The sequence below is a fragment of the Leucopleurus acutus genome (genome assembly GCF_964270905.1).
Source record: "Leucopleurus acutus genome assembly, chromosome: 3".
Classification (NCBI taxonomy): domain Eukaryota; kingdom Metazoa; phylum Chordata; class Mammalia; order Artiodactyla; family Delphinidae; genus Leucopleurus; species Leucopleurus acutus.
Window position 1 is genome coordinate 111811931 of NC_139145.1, and position 26690 is coordinate 111838620.

General features: G+C 35.2%; 1 protein-coding gene across 3 annotated transcripts in view; it reads left to right on the forward strand.

The window, feature by feature from the left end:
- SSBP2 (single stranded DNA binding protein 2) overlaps positions 1 to 26690 on the forward strand; it is a gene marked incomplete at its 3' end in the record, with an annotated part of 295732 nt that overhangs the window by 264096 nt on the left and 4946 nt on the right. The window contains exons 11-16 of one of the 3 annotated variants that reach the window (XM_082837009.1): positions 6717 to 6752; positions 8730 to 8784; positions 12399 to 12469; positions 15159 to 15237; positions 17564 to 17592; positions 23376 to 23474. In XM_082837009.1, coding sequence (XP_082693135.1) covers positions 6717 to 6752; positions 8730 to 8784; positions 12399 to 12469; positions 15159 to 15237; positions 17564 to 17592; positions 23376 to 23474 — 369 coding nt within the window. Of the gene's footprint in view, positions 1 to 6716; positions 6753 to 8729; positions 8785 to 12398; positions 12470 to 15158; positions 15238 to 17563; positions 17593 to 23375; positions 23535 to 26690 lie in introns of those variants that run through there. The other 2 variants (XM_082837008.1, XM_082837010.1) reach the window with 2 other exon arrangements.

Genomic DNA, 26690 nt, shown 5'->3' on the forward strand with positions numbered 1-26690 from the left:
CTTACCTTGTCCAATAGGTTTTTTTAATACTAAAATCATTTCAGATTTGTCCAGTTAAAACCCTTTCAGGTTGGATCATTTGTCCTTTTGACATGACCCCATTATTCTTTGAGCATTTTGAAGCTCATATTTTCCCAGTCTTAGCCTTGGAAACAGCCATTTTTTAAGGGTCCCTGGTTCCTTTTAGTGGAGAGTGGTATTTAGAACCCATTGGAGTAATCTAGCTTCTAACCCTCTCAACCAACAGAACTAGGATACAGATGTATGTATATACACACACCCACACACATCTATATCTTTCTGTATCTCTACATATTAAAACCATGAGTGCACACTGCAGCACTATTTATAATAGCCAAGACATGGAAGCAACCTAAATTTCCATCAACAGATGAATGGATAAAAGAAGATGTGGTATATATATACAATGGAGTATTACTCAGCCATAAAAAAGAATGAAATAATGCCATTTGCAGCAACATGGATGGACCTAGAGATTATCATACTAAGTGAAGTAAGTCAGACAAAGACAAATATCATATGATATAACTCATATGTGGAATCTGATTTTTAAAAAATAATACAAATGAACTTATTTACAAACATAAACAGACTCACGGATATCGAAAACAAACTTATGGTTACCAAAGGGGAAACGTGGAGGGGAGGGATAAATCAGGAGTTTGGGATTAAAATATACACACTACTATATATAAAATGGATAATCAACAAGGATCTACTGTATAGCACAGGGAACTCTACTCAATATTCTGTGATAACCTGTATCAGAAAAGAATCTGAAAAAGAATGAATCTATGTATATGTATAACTGAATCACTTTGCTGTACACCTGAAACTAACACAACATTGTAAATCAACTTTTATCCAATAAAATGTTTTAAAAACCCCGTGAGTGCACACTGGTGCTTCAACTTCAATTCAGTACAACAGAGTTCATTCTAGACTTTCTGCTTTCCAGCTTTATACTTCACTTCTCTGAAAGTGAGAAATCTACCAACCATTATCCACAATACATTTATTTATCTGCTTAATCTTTATCTTTACATAGTTTTGTCATATACAAGTGTTTTGATCAAAAATGTTTTTGGCACTGTTTTGCATGGCAGCAGGAGAAACATTTTTAAGGACAAATTTATGTTTTTAATTCAAAATAAGAATATGATTTTTTACTTTTAACGTCCTTCACTCTGAGCATTACAGTACTGGCCTCAGATTCTTACTTGGAAGCTTATTTACAAGTCTACCAACCATTTTTTTTCTTTTTTATGTTTTTCACAAAGAACTGTGCATTTGGGTTGAACTATAAAGCAAGTTCTAATCATTAAGTAGCAAGCACTTTTATCAAAAATATCTTAATTAGCTTTGTCTGCAGACACTTTTGATTACAAGGTATAGAAAACTAACCAAACTAGGCTCATATTGAAAGAGAATATTACTGGATCGTGTATCTGAAAAGTCCAGATATAAATTTGCTCTGGGGTACATTTGGTTCCAAGTATTCAAATAACATCATCAGACACTGCTTCTATTCATTGCTTACCTTTGTTCCACTCATCTGGCAAGAAGGCCCTGTGAAGCTCCAGATTTATATCCTCACAGCTCCCTGTTGAGTACAAAAGAGCGCAACTCTATCAGTTAAGCACAGGTATTGGGAATAACTAACTGAACTGGATTCACTTAGCTTGGGTACATAGACCCATTCATGAACCAGTTATGTACAATGCTCTATCGGCCAAGCCTAGGTCACACACCCACTTCCTGAGCCCTACCCGAGCCACATGGAAAAATAAGGGAGGTATGGTTCAAAGAGAATTCAAGGAATTGTTGGCAAAAGAGGGGATAGGCAGAAACGACAAACGTTCAGTATAGCATTGTATTCATCAACTCACTAGCTGGACAGATAGAAGAGAAAACCCCTTTAAGGAAAAATGAGGATCTACTACAATGATTAAGCCTAAGAGAAATACAAATATTTTACTCCAAATAGGCTCTGCCCTGTACAAATAGATGCTCATTTTTTTTAAAGAGCATTACAAAATAATAGAATATTTTCAACTTTACACTGACACAGATAATGTTCCCCTTGCGATTTCTGGTGAACTGAATTTCAGTGCTTTTAAGGTAGTTTTGAAATTCACAGTTGACGAAAGCTACTTAGCTAAAATATAAAGCTACTTAGCTAATCTTTTTTTTAATGAAGCCAAAAAACTTCTTGTTATTCTGCTGTTCCCCCTACCACAGCACCAGTCATGGATATTAGGAGTCAGAATATTTCAGAATATTTGGATTGTTGTCACAGCTCTTTTCTGTCTAGCTTAACCAGACAATACATATGGCCCTTAATTTTATCATCTGTCAAATAAGAGATTCTTGTTCTATGATTCTGATCTTCTACCTCTCTGGTCTTGCTTATCTTCTACATCTGCATTTTCATCTTTCATTTCATATTAATGGTTATTTTGTGTAGCATATGGGAGAGGGGTGGAGGGATGAGATTAATTACATTGGGAAGAATCTGGTCACTAGAGGTGGAGAAAGGCCTGAACAAAAGTAAAGAGAAAGGGAAATGCAGGCAATGTGTGAGAAAAAATTATTAGATTCTTAGTGGCTGGGAACATAGATTTGGAAGGCAAAGCTGGAAAAAGAAAAATGGGACCATGATGTGTTCAGGGCTCTGAATGCTGAGAAATCTGTAATTATCATCTGTGTGGAACAGAGCTGTGTTTTAGGAAGATAGTATATAAAATGGACACATAGGGAAACAATATTAGGAGAGTATAGTAACAGACCTTATAAAATGTTGTCAGAGCCTAAGGTAAAAGTAGTGGAAAAAGGATGGCCGAGATAAATGTCTCACATAGAATCAAAAATACCTGGTGACTTGTTGGACTTGAGGATAAAGAAAGTGAAGAAGTTGAAGGTGATTTCAAGTCTTTGAACATTATAACATAATGTGTTATAATTTAAATATATAACCTTCAACCTCTGCTGAGTCCTCACTGATGTGTGTGACCAGCAATTTTTTTTAACTCTTCTTTAGTCGCCTGCCTTTCCTGCACTTCTTATCTTTGGCCCCTTCTCTATTAGCTAAACTTGTCTCATATTTTATAGAGGAAAAACAACAAAACACCATTAGACTCAAATTTCTTCAAATTCTACCCTTACCTCCAATATTATAAGACCTTTAATCGTTTTTCTTTCCGCTTGTCTCCGAAATGTTCTCAACGCTAACTGTTTTATCTGTTCTCTTTATTCCATGTCTTGATGTCTCTACATGTCTTGCTCATTCATTTTCTAAAGGAGTTTTCATCAATCCCTTTCCATTGGCTGGAACTTTCCCTAACACTGTGCCAATGAACAAAATCCCAAGACAACCTTAAAACCCCCAGTCTTTCACTCCTCTAGAGTTGGGAGGGGGCAACTGATAGAAAACTTCTCTCAACCCTTCCTCAGTCTCAAACCACCATCCAGTGTCTCTCACACATTGAATACCTCACCACCATTCTCCTGGACACTGAATTCCTTGATCCTCTTTTCCATTTCATTACTATGTGGTAGTGCAGTGCCTGAAATATAACAGGTGATGGACGAAGATTGATTGAATTGACTTCTCAACTGTTTCAATTCCCATGAAAAGTACTATTCTGAAGGTTACTAGTGACCTTCTACTTACTAACCAAAAATAATGACTTATTTTCTGTCCTCATCATACCTGACCTTTGAAATATTTGATACCTTGGTTTTGTTTAAATGTCTCTTCATTTCTTTTCTTCATTTAAATAATGTGTTTTTTTCCATATTTGTACTAGCATATTCCTTTTTATTATTTATTCTTAGGTGTGTCACAGAAAGGTTGAAAGACTTGAGCCTGACAGAGCTCAAAAATAAGCCCGGTTTAGGCATTTCCTAGCCAAGCTGCCCCAACTCCTTGCTTCTTGAAAGTCTAACTTGCTTGACTTTTTATGAGATATTTTCTCCTGATTTTCCTCCAGTCACATTATCCGCCCTTTCTTAACTAGTAATGTTCTTTAATTCCAATCTTGGGCTTTTTTTTTTTTCATTTTAACATTTTCAACTATCACTAAATCTAATCAAATCCTAGATTAAAGTCTCGTGCCCAGCACAAAATGGAAATTTATTCAATTGAAGCTTTATCTCTAGTCCTATCTCCAATGAGTTCCAGACCTCTGTTTCCAAATATCTGTTGATCAGATCTAACTCAGTGTCTATTAGTGCTTTCCAATTCGACATGTCAGGTATTCCCCAAACTTGTCCCCCACTTCCTAAATTCCCTATATATAAATTAGTAGCACCATCATCCACCCAGTCAGCAAGTTGGAAACCTCAGAATCACCTTAACTTCTCCCTTCCCTTGTCCACCACACCCAGTTTGTCATCAAGCCCTGCAGAGTACATCTGTGAAAAGTCTGTCAAATTCTCTTACTCCTACTTATCTTGATCAGCCCTGCCTAGAACACTTTTTACCATCTCTTGCCTAGACTTTTTGCAATGGTCTCCTAAATTGTATTCATGTTCCATAATGCCTCTAGAGTGATCTTACTAAAACATAAATTTGAACATGTCTCTCTAAAGCCTGAGACTCCCTATTTCCAACAGCATAAATTCCAACAGCATATATTCAGTCATATAGCCTCATCATCTACCACAATCCCCTATACATCCCACACTGCAACAACTGTGTAAAATTACATATACCATTTCCCTAATAAACTGTGTACTTTCACATTTCTTTTTCAAATGCTGATCCTTCTCTTTGTCTTTCTAATGGACCCCCACCCTCTCTAAGTCCTAGCTGCCCAGCTCAAATAACGTCTTCTATACCCACACAGTACTTCTACCTACATTGTCATATTTAGTTTCTCAGGCTAGGCTGGCAGATGCTGATGTAATTTACAAGAATGCAGGTTCCATAAAGTGCTAGGGGTAGGAGCCCAAATCCTCCTTTCTCTTAATGAGGGCAACAAAGACTATGAGGTAGAAACAGTGAGGGTAAGCCAAAATTAAAGAGGAATTGTGATGGGATAAGATTCTGGTTGGAATATAGAATGTTATTTGTGAGTGCCATGAGGAACAAGAAAAATGTCAGTCAGGAAAGTTGTTTAGATCTCTGTGCAAAACCTTTTAGGATGTATTCGTGCTCAGAAATGGAAAAGGGGGGTATATTGGAAAGGAAAGGAAAGACAGTGAGTGTAAATTCCAAAGATCTAAAGAGTGGTTAGATCATATCTTGAAGTTGCTTAAGGGTGACGGTAGGCAATAGAAGGAGAAGAACATGAGCCAGGTGCTAAAGCTGTAAGGAGATGAAAGCTGGAGCCAACAGATAAGTTGGTGATTTGGAGAGGGCAGGTGCACATGTTTAAAATAATAAGCAGAGGATGGATAGTAGATCATGAACTGCAGAGGACCCTAGAGAGCAAAGCTATCTTCATTCACCAAGTCGAGTAAATGTCTACTGCCATAGGGATCCGCATACTCATAGAAGTGATCGTTATCACTAGTGATACTGGACACTCCGGTAACGGCCACCTGCAGTGCTGAGTTTCCCCACAGGTGGACCAACCAGAGGCTCAGACACCTGTGGTCTGTGCTTAAGGCAAAGCAAGGACACCAAACAATGAGGAGAGAGCTTTCAAATAACTCAATATTAAAATCAAAGGAAAACCATAACTTTGTTGTATTTCTTTCTGCTTACTTTATTGTTTCATATTATTTATGTTTAATTATCAGGAAGGAGTTGGGGTGGAGGGAACATTTAGGTACAGGCATTATAATCTTTTCACCACTCTTAAGGTCCTATTTTGGCCCTGGCTGTCCTACTCCAAGAAGACAGTAATTTACTGGCTTTTTTCAGAATAAGGCAAAAATATCTCTTCTGGATGTGCAGAAGGATGTAAGCTAGTGAGCTTGTGTGAAAAAAGAATATTTGGATTTAACTTCTCTATTAATATCCACAGTTAAGGGGTTATTTTTAAATATATGTTTTCCAGTTTTCATTTCTTAAATTATCACAGCAATGTCGTATTAATACCTTCTAATCTCTAGAAAAGAGCTTAGTTAGGAGCTTGATTTGAAGGGAAAGAGGGAATATGTTACCCATATCTGATCCCCACAAATTAGTAGTCTTCGGAGACGTACATTAACAAAATCTTTTGCATTCATTATATTGTTTTCTAGAAGCTAATTAGAAAGGAAAGGGGGGAAAAATGAGGTTTATATATCAAGTATTGACTACTGCATGAATATAGTAGCCTGAAACCTGTCTTTAAAAAAAATAATGTATCCCAGAATGCACATAAATTAGAAATTGCATCTGTAAAGGCTACTAATTTGAAAAATTCTGGTTTCTGGTTTTTAGCTGCACAAATATATATCTTTTTAATTACAAAATAAGTGTCATTGTATCAAGCAGTGAGTACAACTGCCCTGAAATCAATATAACTTGAAGCTGTAATTCTATCTAAATTTCTCTTGACTAAAATCCTCTCTTTTTTGTAAATCAAGATAATTCTGCATTTTATTCAGTTTTCTAGCACTCAGACCTATATAAATGCCTTTATCCTTTGTGATAAATTTTAAACCTTGACAAAAGTTAGAAAATGGATTCATTTTAGGTCAGTCTGCATACTGCCACATGAATCAAAATATGTATATTTTTTGTCCTGTTCATGTTCCAGATACCATACTCCTCAGCATCTCCTGGGAATTATGTAGTAAGTACATTTGGGTTTGTTTGCTCATAAGAACTGATGTTATGTTCTATTTGGGCAATGAAATAGTTGTTCAGATGTTAAGAAGAGCCCCTGTGTGTTGGCCAAGAAATGAACATCTGATGTGTATTGAGTTGTTTCGTCTGCCAACCTCAGTGTTGATGTTCATTAGTGAAACAGTTATCAATCTGGCCAAAATTGCCCTGAGTACTGTGTTTTACTTCAGCATGTTTCTGTAAACCACTGCAATACACTGTCCAATCATGAAGAAAGCCATCCCAGTTATGCAATGATATGCTTGAATTTGCAGTTCTTCAGAATAATCTACACTCCCTCCCCACCCCACTTCCCATACACAAAGTCTAAGAAGACATTAAACTTTCTCCCAATCACAAAGAGAATTAGATAGCAGAATAATGACTAGTAATTTGGGGAAGGAGGGCTAGTTTTCATTCTTAGAAACCGAGACCACTTACTCTTCTTCTTATCACTTAGTACATGTTAAAAATTTCCAATTATTTACATTCGTCAAATTAGCAGGTTTTACATGACCTCTTGAACTTGCAAATGACCTTTTAACCATCATCACATTACATCCTTGCTGTATCTCAAGGCCATCATAAAAGATAATTTGTTTATAATATTTAGAGGGAAATGCCTAACAGAGTAGCAAGGGTAAAACGGTAAAAAGAAGAATCTTTCCTAAAGAACTTTTCAGAGGTGGTGGTTAACCAGAGTAGAAAAAAAGGAGTACTTAGGAAGAAGATCAACGCGCATTTTACCCTCCATGGAAACAGTGTTCTGTGACCATAGCGAAAAGCACATGCTGTTTTGGACCTGTGAACTTAGTGCTCAGTATTCCTTTAAGCTATACAAGCTAAGCAAGTCTAACTTTTTGCACAATCTCTATGAAAGTAAAAAAGTTTGAGTAGGGCTTCCCTGGTGGCGCAGTGGTTGAGAGTCCGCCTGCCAATGCAGGGGACACGGGTTCGTGCCCCGGTCCGGGAAGATCCCACATGCTGCAGAGTAGCTAGGCCCTTGAGCCATGGCTGCTGAGCCTGCGCGTCCGGAGCCTGTGCTCCGCAATGGGAGAGGACACAACAGGGCAAAAGTTTGAGTAAAACCTATTTTTTCTTAAAGTCAATTAAAAATAGGCTTGATATATATAGTTTTATGAAATTATAGACTTAATTGAAAGTAAATTTAAGCTGTTTAATAAATAGCAATACAAATATTATTTGAAATAATTAGTGGGCTATGTCTGTGCACTCCAAATGAAGCAAAAATTTAGCCACTTAATAGTTAATCTGACTACTGTAAGTCTGAACATTCTAAAACTCATTGCCTGAATTATTCATTTTGGTTGCATGAAATAACTGAATTAATCTGAGTCACCTAACATCCATTTCAAACTGATTGTGTACCTACAGCCTTAGAAACCCTCTCATCAGTCAGCATTACCTCTCATTTCTAGTTGATGTGATAGCTGAAGGAACAGTGCATCAGAAGTGTTGCAGTTGATGCTGGCAGAAGAAACAGCATCAATGTATTTTTTTAAACATATGAATATCTTTTGATTTTCAGTTGCCTATAAAAACCAGTGATACAAAATGTAAGAAAATTACAGTAAGCTAAATCACAGACACATGAATGATTTCTATTGTATGGGATTTGTAAAGGCCTTATTAAATGGTTTCTCCTTAACCTCCTTATACCTGATGTCATTAAGCCGTGAATCATAAATCAGCGTTACAGGCTCATTGTTTTTGGAAACTTGTCAAAACAATCTCAACATATTTAAGCTAAATTATATTTTGCATAACATTGAAATGATTGTGCATTCAAAGAAAATAAATTATGGAGAAAATGTATTTCCTCTGCTGTTTTCAAACTGGATTATTATAAAGTCTAACTTCTGTTTTTCCTTATATTGTTTAATGCCGTGCCTTCTTTTTACTGAAATTTTGTGTAATTATTTAGGGTCCTCCAGGAGGTGGAGGGCCACCAGGAACACCCATCATGCCTAGTCCAGCAGGTATTGTAATCGAACTAGCCACGTGGGCATTTGATTCTTAGAGTAAATCACAAAATACAGAAATTGTTATGAAAGAAAGTTAGTAGTATTCTTTACCTCATTGGTGGTTTCACAAGTTGAGTAGAGGTAGCAAGTAGGAAGAAATAGTGTTCTTAAGTAACTATTGTCCAGTTAGTTTAAGCATTTAGAAAACTCCTGTTGTGTACGTAATAGATTTAATCAGAATGAAAACTGTGTTGATCTGTATGGATTGCCCAAGAATTTATCTGACTAAAAGTTTGCTTGAGACTGTGGAAAAGATCCAAACCTCACAACTTAAGAAAAATTCTGCATAAGTAACACATGAAATACATGGATCCATTGGGTTTAATACAGCAAATCAGACCCACCATATCTAGCATCTAAGATAGATGTGGACGTGCTTACAATATCATTTATCCTACACGTCTATAGGTATTTATTAGTTAGCTAACCCACTATGTAGTGGGGAAAGTTTTTTAACCTTTTAAACCAAAATACTTTAATATTCCTGGAATCATGTAGTTATTTTAAATATCTCTTTCCTTTGAGACTTTAATACAAACTATTAAATGTGTCTTGAGGCCTCTGATGGTAGCACAGCCCTCCTAGAAAGCTCCTGGCAACATGTAGCAAGAGCCGTGAAAAAGCTCATACCACTTGACACTATAATCCTACCACTATAAATGATTGGAGGTACAATCCACGAATCATGTAGAATGATGCTCATTTGTTATAGCCAATAGCAAAATAATAGAAACAACCTTCATGCCTAATCCAATTTTAGTGATATTTTTAAATTAATATTTTATGGACTAAAAGGTAGCCATTAAAATTATTATCAAAGAAATTTTAATGACACAGAGAAATAAATGTTCATGATTTAATACAATATGATCACAGTGTTATTTTAAAATATATTACCCTGAACTCTGGGACTTCCCTGATGGTCCAGTGGTTAAGACTCCATGCTTCCACTGTAGAGAGCATGGGTTTGATCCCTGGTTTGGGAACTGAGATCCCGGAAGCCGCACGGCGTGGCCAAAAAGACTAAAATATATTACCCTGAAATCTAAAAAGTAGATAACAAAGAAACAGACTAAGACTTTGTCAGTTTTAACTTCTGGGTAATGAAATATATGGGAAATTTTTATAATTAGAAAAAATTTTTTATTATGTTGCACTGTTAAATTCGTATGTTCTTACGAATTTGTTGAAATCTAAGATACACAGAAGTTTGAAATTAAATATCATTAATCATACCAATCAATATTTTTAAGTTTTGAATCTTTAATTTAGAAAAAGCATAAATTTGATGATTAATTCAAAATTTTACTTTGCCTCACTAACTCTTTGGAATATATCGTAAATATTTCATGGATCTCTGTCCTCAGAACATCTTCAGTGAAGTGAAACAAAATTCAGTGAAGATAGAAGTATATGAATTGAACATCTTGCCCACATTTGCAATCCTTTTGGTGAAGTTAAGGTTTAATTTATGAAGGTAGCATGTGATTAAATAAATACTTCACTACATACTCAAAGAAAGTTTTTGGAGTAACACTAAACTTTTCAGGTGATAAGTAATCTGATCACTTCTTCCTTTCAAGCCAGAAATTGCCACCAGTATATCTTGCTAGCTTTTCTGCCTATTCTTTTATGTACTTATCCTTTATCACAGTCAGTCCTCTAATATGAAGCCAATATCCCCCACTCTCCAAAAAATAGGTGCCAGAATATCTATTGTAAAGTTTTTTTGTATATAAAAATAAATCAGACATTTTCTAAAAACTACCAACCTTATTCACTCAATGTTTCTTCATTTTCAGATGCAATTATATTTGATTGGTCTTAAAAGCAATAAAGTTTTCTTTCTGCATATTTTTAAATATACAGCCCATTTTCCTTTCAAATTAATTGCTAAAATTAGTAAGTAAAATTAGTAAGGCTAATAAAGGTGAAAAACCATTTGAAGGTTTCCTATGTTTAAAAAACAATTCCAGCTTTTCTGAAAGATACATTTTTATGGGATAGAGTTTATGCCATGAATTGAATCTAAGTTAGTAGATATTTATTACTTATAGTACACAACATGAGTAAGATATGGTCCCTTTCCTCCTCTCAAAGAAATTATAACCTAGTTTGAAGCAGGAGGGAAAAGTAAGACAAAATATTAACTATAATGCAAAGCAGAATTCAGTGGTAGAGGAGCACTCACATATTTTTAAGTATCAGGGAAAAACTTCATGGAAGAGGTAGCATTGGCAATGGGCCTTGAATAGTGAGAGTATAATTTCAGTAAGCAGAGACTGTGTAGAGAAGATGTTCAGAGGAAGAAAGAACAAAAATAAGGTGATGGAAAAGGAGGATCATATGCAAGAAAGAACAAGTAGCCTGGGTTGACAGGAGTATAGTGTACATAAGGATGTAAAAATAGTTAAGGCCACAAAAGTAGATTAGGAGCTTACTTAGTATAAACAAACAGGTCAACCAGAGGTGGGCATTTCAACTTTCTCAACAATATGATGTATTAATCTAGAAATAAAAAATAATATTTAGGTTTATGGATCACTGTTTACAAACAAAGTATAAATGGCATCTAACCTACTCTAAAATAATAAATTAACGTCTAATAATCACAAAACAAGAGGAAAAGTAATTGCCCATTTCTCACTCTATGGTTATTGCCATGAGAAAGCAAATAAGTTTTATCTTCTGCCTTGAATCAGTACAAAACATTTGAAAAACATCTTTTTCAAAATAGAGGCCTGCAACATTATATTTAAGAACTATATAATTGTGGAAAAATAGAAAAACATTTTATAATTGATAGTGCCTAAATATAAAACATTAAGCCTTTCACTCTAGGCTATACATTATAAACACATATACTCAGAGACTTAATTAGGACTAGCTAATAGACATGAAATGTAAAATGTTACATATATTTATGTGGATATACACTACAGTTATTTTTTTTATAATGAATCAAAAATAAAATGAATGAAAAGATTTTTATCAAAAGTTGTACTAGTGGAAGCTGGCTTTTACTTCAAGCAAGAGAATTTTCATTCCAGTTGTATAGTCTCGTTCTAATATCTTTCTGTGGGAACTAAGCCAGGATATTCCACCAGCTTTTATTAATTATTAGCTAAATAAACTGTTTTTTAAATTGGTCTATAAGAAGCCTAAGGAAATAATACGTTAAAAGCTAGTAAATCTGAATTTTAAGAGATTTCTGTTATATGTATACATATAAATTGCTTAGAGAAATCAAAAGAGATCATGTTTTTTAAAGAAGAAAAAATTTACAGTAACTCTTTAGACTTTTAAAGTAATATTCCTTTTGATCTGAATTATTCAAGTGATTATTCCTAATATATTAGGTAGATATTCCTAATTTACAACCTCAGAATGATAATTTTGGGGTCAGAAAATGACTTACAGATATTTGTTTCTGAACATTAGTAATGACTATTTCGAGTGCTGTAGCTATATATATGCATAAGTGTCCAGATCATCTTTGATTATTACTTTGTGATGACTTGGGTGTAGATTATAATGAAAGATATTAATTCAGTAATATTTTGTTTCAGACTCAACCAACTCTGGAGACAACATGTATACTTTAATGAATGCAGTACCTCCTGGACCTAACAGGCCTAATGTAACTATGCATTTTTTTAAATTTTTGGAATGTATTTGAAGACTCAAGCTCTAAGTACATTCCTTTTCCTTGATACTGTTTAAGCTTTATATTTTATTATCCAGGATCTTACTGGATATCAAAAAATCAAATTCTGGGTTGGAAAAAAACATAATATATAACATACATAACAAGAGATTTCATATCAATATAATGGAAATGTAAAACAGAACTTAATTATAAAATGTTGATATGTAGCCTTATTTTATCTCAAATACCTAATAATTAATATTGACTATTTGAAAGTGACAGTTCATGTGTAATCATATGTTCACCTCATTTTACACATCACTAATTTCTTCAGGTGGTTGTTTTTTTTTTCCTGATAAACTTGAAACTAAATTAGGAAGTTGAATATGCCTGTTTTTCTTAAATTTTTGAAACCTGGAGTTTAAATATAGAACTGAAGCAGTTCTACAGAAAGAATTTGAGTGTACTTAATAAAGCATAGGTCATGATTTTTCCATGAACGTGTACAGAAAAATGATATCTATAAGACTACATATTAACAAAAAATATAAGAAAATACAGTTAATACATAGATATATATATATATGAATAAAAGGTAGCTCAAATTAAAGAAAAATCAAAACACATATAAAGAATTTCCAAAACTATACCAAAAACTGGGGATGAAATCTTATAACTGAGCTTCCTAGCAAAGGGAAACTAAATTGTCCAGTATGTTATGGTACTTGAAATATGGCTAGTCCAGACTGAGATGTGCTGCAGGTATGAAACACACCCTGGATTTTGAGGACTTAATATGAAAAAATATATAAAATAGCTCACTAAAATTTTATACTGACTATTTTGATTGATAATTTTGATTATATAAGTAAAATTATTAAAATTAACCACCTGTTTCATTTTACTTTTTAAACATGGCTGCTAATAAATCTAACTTTATTTACGTAGTTCACATTTGAACCTTACATATTATTTCTGTTAAGCAGCACTGCCTTCAGTTACCAGTATTCCCTTTGTATAATCAAATAAATTCTTTTTCAGGAAAAAGAATTTTCTGTCAGTAATGTCTAAAAGGTGTTTTCACAGAGATTTTAAAGAACACTGAATATGATCATGAACAATGTTCATTTCAGAAATGCAGCACAAATGTAGAAAAGCTCTTCATACTGCAATTTCAGATCTTAAAACTTGATATTTGAAAGGGAGGGAATAAGGGAGGAAACCAAGAGCATATGGTACTGAAGACATTTCTGCAGACAGCTAAACTGATATCATCCAAGTGTGTTCCATTCTCGTTCTCTTACTTGTTACAAAGATAAGAGATTCAAGAGAAGCAGAAGCTGAATATGTCACTCTTCCAAATGTCATTCATTTCAGCCAGAGGTAGTCAAAGCAAATGCCTGCTGAGGGCTAGGACTGCAGTATTATGTGCTTCAAGTATAATACCTATAGTCTTAGTGTTGTTTAAAGCGCAGTGGGGACCGGATAAAAGGACCAAACCAAGGAGGTTCACTGGCTGTTGGCCTCACCGGCACCAGTTTCTCAGCCCAGATCTAAAAAACACAATCCATCCATGTGTTTTAAGCAACAAAATTTTAGACAACAGCATTGGCATTATCCTGTGAAAATGTATAAGCATGTGGTTTGTGTGAGCACGGTGAAGGAAAGCTATCTTCTTTCCACACAGAGTCAGTGGTATACAGGGTGTCCACTCAGGGCAATCTTCCCCCGAAGCCTACATGATTAGTGACCACCACAGTCCCATCTATACACATACATACACGCAACACATTTAGTATTCTGCACCATACAACATGGAAGAAATGATTTGGGCATGGGAAGTTTTAAGAACAAGTGTTTTCAGTAATCTATCTTGACTGTAAACATAAGGTAATTATAGATAGCCTGTCTTCAAACTAAGGTCTGAGTTTCCTTAGAAGTATTCCGGGGAGTTGAGGGAGAGACTAAGTGGGCAGGTCATGGGCTCTCCACCACCAGCTCTACCACAGCACATCTCTTTACATCTGTGTTGTACTAGGCTTCTAATGTAAGGTTTCATTTGAAAATGAAATACCACTACTTTAAAAAATGTTAAATCTAACTGCTACTGAATGCCTAATTGTGACTGAACTGACATAGTTGAGACTGCCAAGAAGACTTAGCTATATTCAGCTATCCCCAAGGAGCTAAATGTATTTAACCTGCAAGATGAAATTATTTATCATGTCCATTTGAACAAAGATAGATTGTCTGCTAAGAAAATTGTTAATGTTGGCATATGATGTTCAGTTATTCTTATTAATAAGCCAATACCTTTAGCAGCTTCTTAAGAATTACCTCTGGTTTATAATAGCAGAATTTGTCAATAGCATAGAATACTTATCTTCTCATTTGCACTGGAATATATGTGCTTTCTGGTTAAGGATATCTGAAGAAAAATTTGGATATGAATGAGGATTAGCCTGAAGATCTAGAACATAGAGAAGATGGAATAAGGGAAGTAGCAGTCCAGTTAGAGAATCTAGAAAGCTGGGAAAAAATCTAGGAAAATAATCTCCACAATTTGGAAATGAAAATAAGTTATAGAAGTGTCTTGCAGTGTTAAAGATAGGTATTGTGACATTGAGATGAACAATCGTTTTCAATGTGATCACAGTCATTTTCTCCATTTTTTAAATAGTTTCCAATGGGCCCTGGGTCAGATGGTCCCATGGGTGGATTAGGAGGAATGGAGTCACATCACATGAATGGCTCTTTAGGTAAGGATATTAAATCTGATGTTCAGAAATGAATTCAAAAGAAAACCTTAATTCTACATAGTGAATATCATGATTTGCAAAGTTCTTTTTATAGGAACTCATTTTGAAATGCTTCGGCTTTTATCTACAACTGATAGTTTAATCCATAGGATATTCGCTATGATGGCTAGAGATTATTTGGAAAATCAGATATGTGAGAATTGTTCTAACCTAGCTCATATTCACAGGTATTTACTTTAACTTATCAAAATCTGAGTGTTTATGATGAAAGGAGACACTGCTGCTTTGGGTACCTAGAGGACCATGGTATCCTCACAGTGGGTTCCTTTGTCTCCAGAGGTCTGTAGACACAGTCTCAGAGGAACTTCAGTCCTCTCCAAGAATTTCTTGATCTTGTTTTTGCATTTTAATGTTTGTCTCTTTTTAAAAAGTAAAACTGGTAATCATATTCTGGATAATCTGAATGATTCTCTTAAGAGAGAACACTGCCCACATTGTCTGTGTTCGTGATAAAGCTGATTTCAAGTAGTGCAAATAATGGTTGTAAACATACTTCATAAATGATGTCTTCTTACCAAATGAAGCCAAATATCTGCAAGGTGAACAAAAAGTTTCACAACAGTGAGAAACAGAGACAAGTGGTACAAAATTGACCTGGTCACACAGCACACTGTATATGTAGGCAGGCCAAAGGCAAAACCAAAACAAAGGAAAAAAGACATTTATTTTATGTTTGTATGTTTATCATCATCATATATCAAAAACTATTTTAAAAGTTGACAGTGGGGTTGGAGGTTTGTGATAACTTTTTTCTTTGGAAAAGAACCATCTTTTACTTAAGTTGGAAAAACTATGCCATGAGTAACTCAGGTTATACACGGATTTCACAACCGCACCCTAGGTCAGGAAATGCCATCCTCTGATACTTCGAAAAGCTATGTAACTTCAATAATCAAGAAATTATTTACAACACTTTGATAGACTTTTTTTTAATAGACTTTTGTGCTTTTAAGGATCCATGCTTGTTTTGCCTCGTTTTCAAAATGTTAATTTGCACTGTCCAGTTATGGTAGTTACTAGTCATGTGTGACTACTTAATTCTAAATCAAATTAATTGTAAAATTCACTTCTTCAGTTGCACTGCCACATATCAAGTGCATATCGTCACATGAGCTAATGGCTATTGTAACAGACAGCACAAGGAAACATTTCCAGCATCACACAAAGTTCTACTGGGGATAGCACCATTCTAGAATTTTACTTTCTAATTTATTGCAAAATAATTTACTTTCCAATCTTTTAATTTGTAAAATCATTCACAAAAAGATGGCATTTGGTCATAGTGAGAAGATTCTTAGTTATATTACTCACTAGAACAGAATTTGCAAAATAGTTTCACATATACTTGTCATCTATAATGAATATTGTTGCATATATTTATAGATACATAATTGCATATATACATTCAGTATTTAACATTATGCCTATTTATAAACTAATGCTAATAAGCCTTTACTTTATTTGTGACTGTCTGTTGAATGCTGTACTATTAAAATATTATAATATTTTTATGCCAGGAAAATTATTTAAATAGTTAAAAATAAAGCTAAAATTGTGGCGAGGATCTGATTATTTTTCTTTGTTACCTAAGTTATGATTCCATTTCTTAAGTAAGAAATTAGTATTGATTGTCCATTTCTCCTAAGAATTAAAATAAACCCACAGTGTTACATTTTGAAGACATTTTTACTTTTGATGGACTGCCATGAATATTTGTTGCTGCCAAAATTTTCTTAAAAATATTATGCTTTGATTTTGGTTATTATAGTAAAACATGGTTCAGAATCTTGTCAGGTATTGTTGCAAATGCCTGTTTTGTACTTTTTCAGATGTACAGAAGCATCATTTCAGAAAATAGAGATCTCTCTCCCTCTCTTGCTCTCTATTTACATATCTATAAATATATATATACACATGTGTATTAGTGTACACATTTTAAAATTTTGAATTGAGTAGGATATATATGTCTACTGTTTCACCTTCAGGAATTTATGATAGCAATAGTTTTTTATTCTGGCATTACCAAAAAAAGTAGATGATTGGGAAGGAAAGGTACAACTCTTACTTGCATTTGTCATCAGATGATACTTACTTACCACACAGTATAAGAGAAAAGTAATTTTTTGAGATTCAAAAGTCCAGGAGATATACACTGCAAAATACATACAGTGTACTGCGTTACTACATTAGTTTATTTTAAAGGAGTATTTAATTTACAGCTAGAATCATTACCTAATAAAGGCTTTCTTTCCATATTTTGTTTTAGGCTCAGGAGATATGGACAGTATTTCCAAGGTGAGTATTATGTATCGTGTTGTTTTTTATCTGTGTTTTATTCTACACAGAACTCTTATTAAGTTTGAGAATAACATTATGACTTTTGTTCTTAAAGAGTTTGAAAGTAGAAGGCCAAATATAATTAAGTAGAAGTTTAAAATATTAATGCATATAATCTGTAGGAAAGGGTAAAATTAGTCTTTTAAGAATATTTCAAAGCGTGCTAGGATTCATTTACAGGATGTGATATACATGATTAATTGATATCCAAACAAATAATAATCAGTTTAATCACATTATGATGTTACGCATTTGTAAAGCAAACTGACATACTTTAATCTTTTGAAAATGTAAAGAAATCTAGAGCAACACGAGAAGAGGTAAATTTGAAAAAGTGGTTATTATATGTTGTAAGGGCATTGCATTTATACATCTCATTTGTATTCCAAACTCTTATCAGGCAATGCTGATGTCCTCAATCATTATTATAGTTCCACAGAATAGAGTAAGAAAGTAATTAGAGGAAAATTATATTAATAGAAGTAGGAAAGTGACCCTTCCAATAGCACATGTCTCTGTTTTTCCTCTGTCAGTCGTCTGAGTTTCTAAAATTAATCCTTTGGTAAGATGCCGTATATTTTTTGAAGAATACCTAAATACTTTTTAGGTGATGATGAATTTTAAAATACTTCTCTGTGGGTCAAATGTATATTTAGAATGGCTGATAAGAACTAATTATTAACTACCACTAGAATGACTCTCTCAGAAGTCTTCTTTATATCAATAAATACAGAAATTCATTAAAGGATGACTTCATTTTTAATTCTACTTTGAATTTATATTCATGTATAATAAAGTAAAATTCCTGATGCCAAGAAAAATAAAATGAAGTTGAGCTATAGAAACTTACAAATTAAGACTTCAAGCTAAAAAAAAAAGAGAGAGAGCGTTTAATTGGCATTCTGACATTGTATCTGCATCGCTTGGCTGCTTGGCCTGGGAACTTCATCATGCACTTTGGATGTCTATGTTTAGAAACAATCAGGAAGATCTTTTTCTTTTCTAAAAATAGATATATACAAATGGCACCATCTTACCTCTGTGAGAAATAGTATTAGGTAAGCCTTCAAAAACCTTGTTTTCAAAATAAGATTAATTGTATAATACCGTTAGAGCCTTCTTTCTGGGAAGCACCTTTACAAACCAGATGACTGTGATTGTATTGGCTGTCTTAGGTATCTAACAATTGATGTTGGCTGAATTGTGCTTTGTGGTCACAGTAAAATGTCTGAAGTTATATTTGAGAAACATATTCTAATGTCTAAAGATAATTCTTCATAACACAAAGGCGGGAACATCCAGATTGCTTAAGGCCGTCTTCGTGAAGTTTCCACTGACATAACCTTGTACACTACATAGATGTAAATGAAATTCTATACGGGAACGTACTTTGTAATTTATAAAGCACTTAAAAAATTTTTAAGGGCCATAATACCATCTTCTAATCTGCCCTCATATCAGATCCATTGCTATTCCTTCTATGCTTATTTTCCCATTCCTATACCCAGAAGCAAGTTTTTCCACCACACTGTGCCTGCTGCTGCTAACATTCTCTTGCCTAGTGATTACTGTTTATTCTTTAAGCATTAATTGACCACCCATTGTGTACTTTTATGTATTGAGTATTGCCTTGTGCACTATGGGGAAATACAAAAGACTTCTTTAAATACAAACATAATCTTTACCCTCAAATGGTTTGTACTTCGGCAGTAATTCCTTCATTCAGTAAACATTAATGTGCCAAGGCATTATTCTGGGCTATGCAATTCCAAAGACAAACAAGATATGGTCTCTGCCCTCAAGAAGCTCAGTATAACTAAGGAGACCAAACAAATACAATAGGGAAAAAGTTTACAAAGGAAAGTTCAAGTACACTTCAACTGACATAAGAATTATGCCCAAGGGAATTCCCCGGCGGTCCAGTGGTTAAGACTCTGCGCTTCTACTGCAAGGGGTATGGGTTCGATCCCTAGTCAGGGAAATAAGATCCTCCTGCATGCCGCGCGTGGCAGCCAAAATAAATAAGTAAAAATAAAGAAAAATAAATAAATAAATAAAAAAGAATTATGCCCAAGTAATAAACTTGCCACTTAACAATGTACTGGAAATGGCTGGTTGCATCCACCTTCAAATGGGCTCCTAAGCATCTCATTTCTGCCCTGCCCCCACTCCTCATTCCTTGGCTCCAGGCTCTAACCAGGCTGTCTGGGTGATGGTACCACTATTGTCTGTCCCATCTCCACTTGTCTGTCACTTTATCTCTAATCAGCAGTATCAAACGTATTATAAACCCCCCTCCCAATTATTTTTCCCCTACGTCTTTCGACTCACAGCTGAATTTTTCAGCCTTTTACTCCAAGCTATGCAAGTTGTCACTAACTTCGTTTTCCCCACCTCTTCCTTTTCCACCACATGTCCGGCCATCTCAAGAAGCTCTCTTCTCCCTTTTCTCTTATTTCCTGGGCTCATTCATCCTATTCTTTTTCTAGTCATTCTTGTTTGTGAATCAGAAGATGATCTTAACCACTTCTGCTTAGCAATTGTGTTCAAACTTGCTCTTGGGTCTCTAGCTGCATCTTCCTAATTCTCCAGTTAAACCTGTATTTTGTCAAGCATCAGTATTACATTTTTTAAATTTCTTACTCCATTTTCAGAAGTTGTTTGATCAACCTACGCCCTTTTTGTGCATTATATTCTTGCCTTGTTGATGAAATCTACTGGAGACACTGCACACAAACATAGCTACAGTTAAATGCAGCATACACACAGTTCATTGCCACCCACCGCCATAACCTGCTCTGGGTTGGTGCTTGGAACCATTGTCTTAGCTGTTCCTCAGATACCAATAGTGAGTATATCTTTAGCTATATCTTCATCATGTCACCCAGGGACCATGGACAGCACAATTTCCTTAAGACTCCTCATTGAGCAACTTTTGTTGTTTTCACAACATTTTGCAGAGATTACCTCAGATTTTTTAAAGGTGTTCTATCATTTCATGATTTTCAAATATACCCAGTGAGCTAGATAGGAAGAGGTTTCAGAGATCTGATACTACCTCAGTTTTGTGTGTTGAATGTGTCCTTTTAATCCGCCTCTCAATGTTCTCATATACACCACCACCACTGCCCCCTAAAAACATTTAATGCTGAGCCACCATGCTATGAAAAGATAGCATGGAAAACAGAAACACCATGAAGTGTTTTATATGTATTTAAATATTACTGTAATGTTACTTTTAAACTTCAGATTTTTTTTTTTGCGGTATGCGGGCCTCTCACTGTTGTGGCCTCTCCCGTTGCGGAGCACAGGCTCCGGACACGCAGGCTCAGCAGCCATGGCTCACGGGCCCAGCTGCTCCGCGGCACGTGGGATCTTCCCGGACCGGGGCATGAACCCGTGTCCCCTGCCTCGGCAGGCGGACTCTCAACCACTGCGCCACCAGGGAAGCCCAACTTCAGATATTTTTAAATCGACACTTTGAGTCAGGAATCAATTTGAAGGTAGCCAAACTTTCAGAATTGCAAATCAAGAAATGATATCACTTCAATGTGGAGTTTAAAAAAAGGATACAAATGAACTTATCTACAAAACAAAAATAGAGTTACAGATGTGGAAAACAAACTTATAGTTACCTGTGGTAAGGAGCAAGGGATACATTGGGAGATTGGGATTGACATATACACACTACTATATATAAAAGAGACAACTAATAAGGACCTACTGTATCACACAGGGAACTCTACTCAATACTCTATAATGGCCCATATGGGAAAAGAATCTAAAAAAGAGTAGATACATGTACATGTATAACTGATACACTTTGCTATACACCTGAAACTAACACAACATTGTAAATCAACTATACTCCAATAAAACTTTTTTTAAAAAATTAAAAAAGCAATGATACATGGCAAAAGTGCAGCAGAGTCTGGGAGCACCCCAGTTTAGTCAGAGATATGCTGCTCCTCTCAGGGCACCTCACGTACTTAAGGCTAGGAGTGTGAATATTATGCAAGGATGGACAGGGCTCGTTTCATATATCTGTTTGAATATGTAAAAGTATGCAGCTTGTAAATACATGTTCAAATACCCCTGTATAGGTATGTTAGATTATTTTTTATTCCAAGATTGCCAGTTTCTCCATTATGTATGAAATGACAAATCTGCCTTCACCAAAGACTTAGAGATTTTGGGTAAATCTTATAGTGTTTTTATACATTTGCCCTTTTTTGAGCTAAGTAAGCATTATCATTCCTGCTTTCAAGACACAGCTGATTAATAACTTTATTCATGAGTTGTAGCTTAGTTACCTATAGCTTAGTTAATTGCATTTCAATTTTACTTAATTTTTTTTGCAGGAAATCAGGTTATCCATGTTCATTTCAAAGTCCAGTTACTTGGGAAACTAACATTTCCAGAGAAAAAAAATTTTTCCAAAAAAAAAAAAATAGAATCCTCTTTATTCCATTAAGCTGTGGTTCCCCAGCCCTTGGGGTTCACTGGCAAATGGAGCTCCTACGGACTTCAGAGGATCCCTGTTCTCAGATCCTCCCTGTGGGGTGCACAGCAGGACAAGATACAAGCTCTATTTCTACCAGCTCATCTGCCTGTCTCTGCTTTACAGTTTAACCATATTTTTAAAAAGCACATATTCTTCTGGGGATAACCCATTCATGACATTTTCGTTTTTATTGCCTAACTTGGTTTAGTTAAGTCAAAATCCTCAGAGCAATTTTGTGTAAAAAAATCTAAAAACTTATTCAAAAACAAAATATAAAATGGCAACAGCTCAGGAAAAAACTCTAAAACCTGGCTTACGTTTGAAATAACAAGTAAAAGTTTTTAACCTTGAAGTTTATTTTTACAAGAATCCCTTAGTCACAGTTGCAATCCTGTGTGAGCATGCTTTATACACCGCTGCCATTCTGTATTCCCTATCGACGTGGAGTATCAGATGACCTCACGTGGCTAAAGTCGCACAGCAAAAACAAGACTAGCGAACTTAAATAGAATATAAAGCAGTATATCGTTAACTTTGTGTTTGATTAGATTGCTAATATCAGCCATTTTATCTTAAAAGTTTCAAATAAATCTGCTCAAACAAATGATAGGAAAGGGTTCTAAATCACTCCACCTCTGAGCCTCCTTTTCCTGTACAAGTACATACTGAATTCTCAAGTCCTGAGGTATTTATTTCTCTTGTTCTTAACTATCGTTAGCCATTTTCCTTTCTTCCTTATGGTTCATATAAAAATAATGGTTAAAGTCATGTTACTATGTAAACCACATGTAGAATTAAAGGGAAATATTTATCAAAACAGTGACCTTTCGAGTTTGATTAGTAAAATCACCCAGGGGAGTTATTGTTCCATCCCACCTGATCAGTGGGTAGAATGCACACTTTATCATGCCCCTCCTGGGAGTGTTTCTTAAACTCTCCAGAAGTCTAGGAACTCTATGAACTGAGAGTGGGAAATGGAATAAATGATTCTGAGACTAAGACAAAGAGTTACAGTGAATTATTTTGGGTTTTCTGTTTTTTAATTTTCATTTGGGAAAGGATTAGTACTTGTCAAGGTGCAAAGAATGAACAGAATCCATGGTAGAAGTCTGAGATTGGAATTATAAGTCTGCTTTGTCCTTAGAGATGATGGTATAGATTCCATGTTTGAAACAGTACCATGTAAAAGGGAAATTAAAATCTTCAAAATGCTTTGTTTTCTAAATCTTGTTTACAGAATTCTCCCAATAATATGAGCCTGAGTAATCAGCCGGGCACTCCTAGGGATGATGGCGAAATGGGGGGAAATTTCTTAAATCCTTTTCAGAGTGAGAGTGTAAGTATTCCCTTGACTACGTTACTATATCCAGATTTTATTTCTGAAGCTCTTCTTTAGAATAAATGCATAAAGCCATTATTACGACTGTTTATCTAGAGTTCAATAGGTTGATCTTTTAAAAGTTAGAAAACTAAGTGGAATTTCTTTGAAAGTATTAAAAAATAAACTTTCTACTCCGATTCTATGTACATAGTTACAAAGACAAAAACTTTAATACTAATTTTATGTTAGAAAACACCCACCATAAAAGAAGGTACTAGAAACAGGTTGCATATGTGATCGTTTTTATAAATTTTTCACATTACTAAAATGTCTTTGATCACTGCAAAACCAGGTTTATCCTCAGTGCTGTCCTGAAAGCTCTGAAAATTGTCTCTAAGATGTCTTTACATCATGCACTAGACTTTCCTGTCTTGTATGTTAACGAGTTATTTACATTTAACCTGAACTGGATATCCACGTCGTTTTCTGTGTGACTATAGTGTTAAGCAAAGGCAATATCATTTCATGTCTCCATAGAAGTAGATAGGAGCAAACGGAGAAGCGATAAAATTTATTCTTTCATTTAACAGTCACTGAGCACTGTCTACAGGCCAAAGCAATGTGCTAGGCACTGGAAAGACCAAAAGGACAACATGGTATCTTTTCTCAAGGACTTATTGCATTATACAATAATTTATTAACTAATATTTCACATAAGAAGCATCTATAGAATTTTTAAAAATACAATTTCCCTGAACCCTCCCTGGACCCAGCAAATCAGAATTTCCAGGAGTGGGGCCAGGCATCCTCCCATGTGAAAAAGCTTCATCAGTGATGCTGATGCACATTCTCTGCTAAGAACTCCTGAACTGGAATAAAGGAGTTCAGAACCCAAGCTAGTTTCATGTTCATAGAATCAGTGCCACCAATACATGTACCGCCATCATTAAAGTAATGGAGGATCTACCAAACTAGAAACAGAATCAGAAGAGAAAATTACCTTCATTTTGCCCAGACCTTTACCAGAGTTGATGCCATCAGAATTTGAAGCGGTGGCTAATAACATATCTACTTTTGCACAGAATGGCTGCTTCCCAAAATGGAACCCAAGATTGAGTGTTCTGTGGTTTCCTTTATTTCTTGGTGTTGACCTAGCACCTCGGCATGGGACAAGACTTCCCTTGTTTTTAGACTTTAATTTCTGTTAAAACTAGAAATAATATTATGATCTTTAGTTTATCTGTTTTATTTGCAGGATATTTATGATTAGTGAGAACCAAGAAGGTATACATAAAAACTCATATTTAAAGAAATCAAAAGATTAGCCTGTCAATGATGAGGAAATAGAAAAATGTGAGGAACTATATAGTTTTTCATAATGCTTAGGATTATGGGATTTCTTAGAGCCCGTTTCTTTCACTAGTTTGCTTCAAGACTATGGACAAATTAGTTAATTTTAATTAATTAATGTTCACTTTATCTAATTAGAGACATCAATTTCATTTTATGCTAATTCTTCCAGTAATGGTATAATTCAGTGAGGTATATGATAATTAATTCAGTTCAATTCAACATGTATTGAGCCTGCACTATGCAAAGCACTAGGTTAAGGACAAAATATTCTGAAACAAACATAATACATCCCTAACCTCAAAGAATGCAGTCTGATGGGAAGAACATGTTTATACAACTAATTAAACCATATGTCAGATTAATAAGTGCTACAATAGATATAAACCAGGTGTTTTAAGAGCACCAAGGAAAGTATTAATTTTGTATTGGAAAAGAAAACTTCTTTAAAAAGGTTCCACGTGACTTTAACTTTAGGGGCAGCGACGACAGGAACTCTCCCCCTTCCTTCCCAGATTTGTTGTGGGCGACTGCCGCCTTGTTTGCCAGAGAGGGGAGCTGCTTCAGAGTTGGCATCAGAAAGCTCTTCACGGGGATCAGAGAATCAGATAGAACAGGACTTAAAAAACTACTTTGTGCAGAATAAACACCAGCCTCATCCTTTAACCCCAAGTGGATTATGCACATGCTGGATAGCAGATCCCTCTGGGAATATGTGCGTAGCATATAGAGCCACTGGAGTAGGGCTTCCCCCACCCCTGACTCCTGACCCAGCCTCGCTACCCTTAAAGCCAAGAAGCAGGTAAAACGCCAGACTGCTGTGCAGAGTTAGCAGAAAACAGAAGCTCCCTCCTGTCTCCCCCCTCCCTCTCTCCTGTCCCCACTAGCAAAGTCCCCAAAAGAGAAATACTTGGATGATGGTTGAGAACCTGCACCACCGCCTGGAGGGTAGTGCAGCCTTGGAAGCGGGTCCACACTGGCTGTGCTGTTCTGTCTGCCAGGTGAGGGGTCTACATGCTATGAGTGACACCCTGGTTATCTGTGGCTTCCTCTATCACATCCACACATTTTTGTTTGCACCTTTTTAAAAGATCAAGAAAAGAGAACAGAGAGGAAGAAGACAAAAGAGATTCATTGCTGACAAATGTAGTAAGGCCTTGAAGTAAATAGACTAGGTATCTCCACTAAGTTAGCTTTACTATCATCAAGGAAAACCAGGAGGTCCAAGAGGGAGGGGATATATGTATACATATAGCTGATTCACTTCACTGTACAGCAGAAACTAACACAACATTGTAAAGCAATTATACTCCAATTAAAAATAAATAAATAATTTTTAAAAAGAAAACATTTCCAGTAACTAAACATGCAAACTGAATTCTAGTGGTTTTTAATGCACATAAGTCTGAAAAGCACAGATTTTTGAACAGTCTGCCTTTTGAGGGTTTGTCGGTCTTTATCTTGAAGTTTAACCACATAAGAGGCCTGGGCAGACAGCAAACGTCTATTGACTGATTATCATGTACAGACACTATCCCAGTCACCTTACACATACTACTTAATGTAATCAATATAGAAACAGAAATGTCCAATCCAAAGGCAGAAACCTTGCAGTGCCAACACACTTTACACAAGAAAATAGGAATCAAAAAATGTTTCAACATTCAGACTCTTTTGGGGGGGGATCCAAAAAAAGCCTTTATTTCAAGAAACAAAGATGCCCCCTAGTGTTCAAACTCTATAAAATGTTTGGCTTTAAAAACATAATACAAAAAGGCTTAATTCAAGGAATAGTGCTTCGTGCCTCTCAAGTAAAGAAAGCAGTTAGTCTTATTTCTTGAATTAATTTAGCAGAATATTTTCACCATACTGAGCAAACAT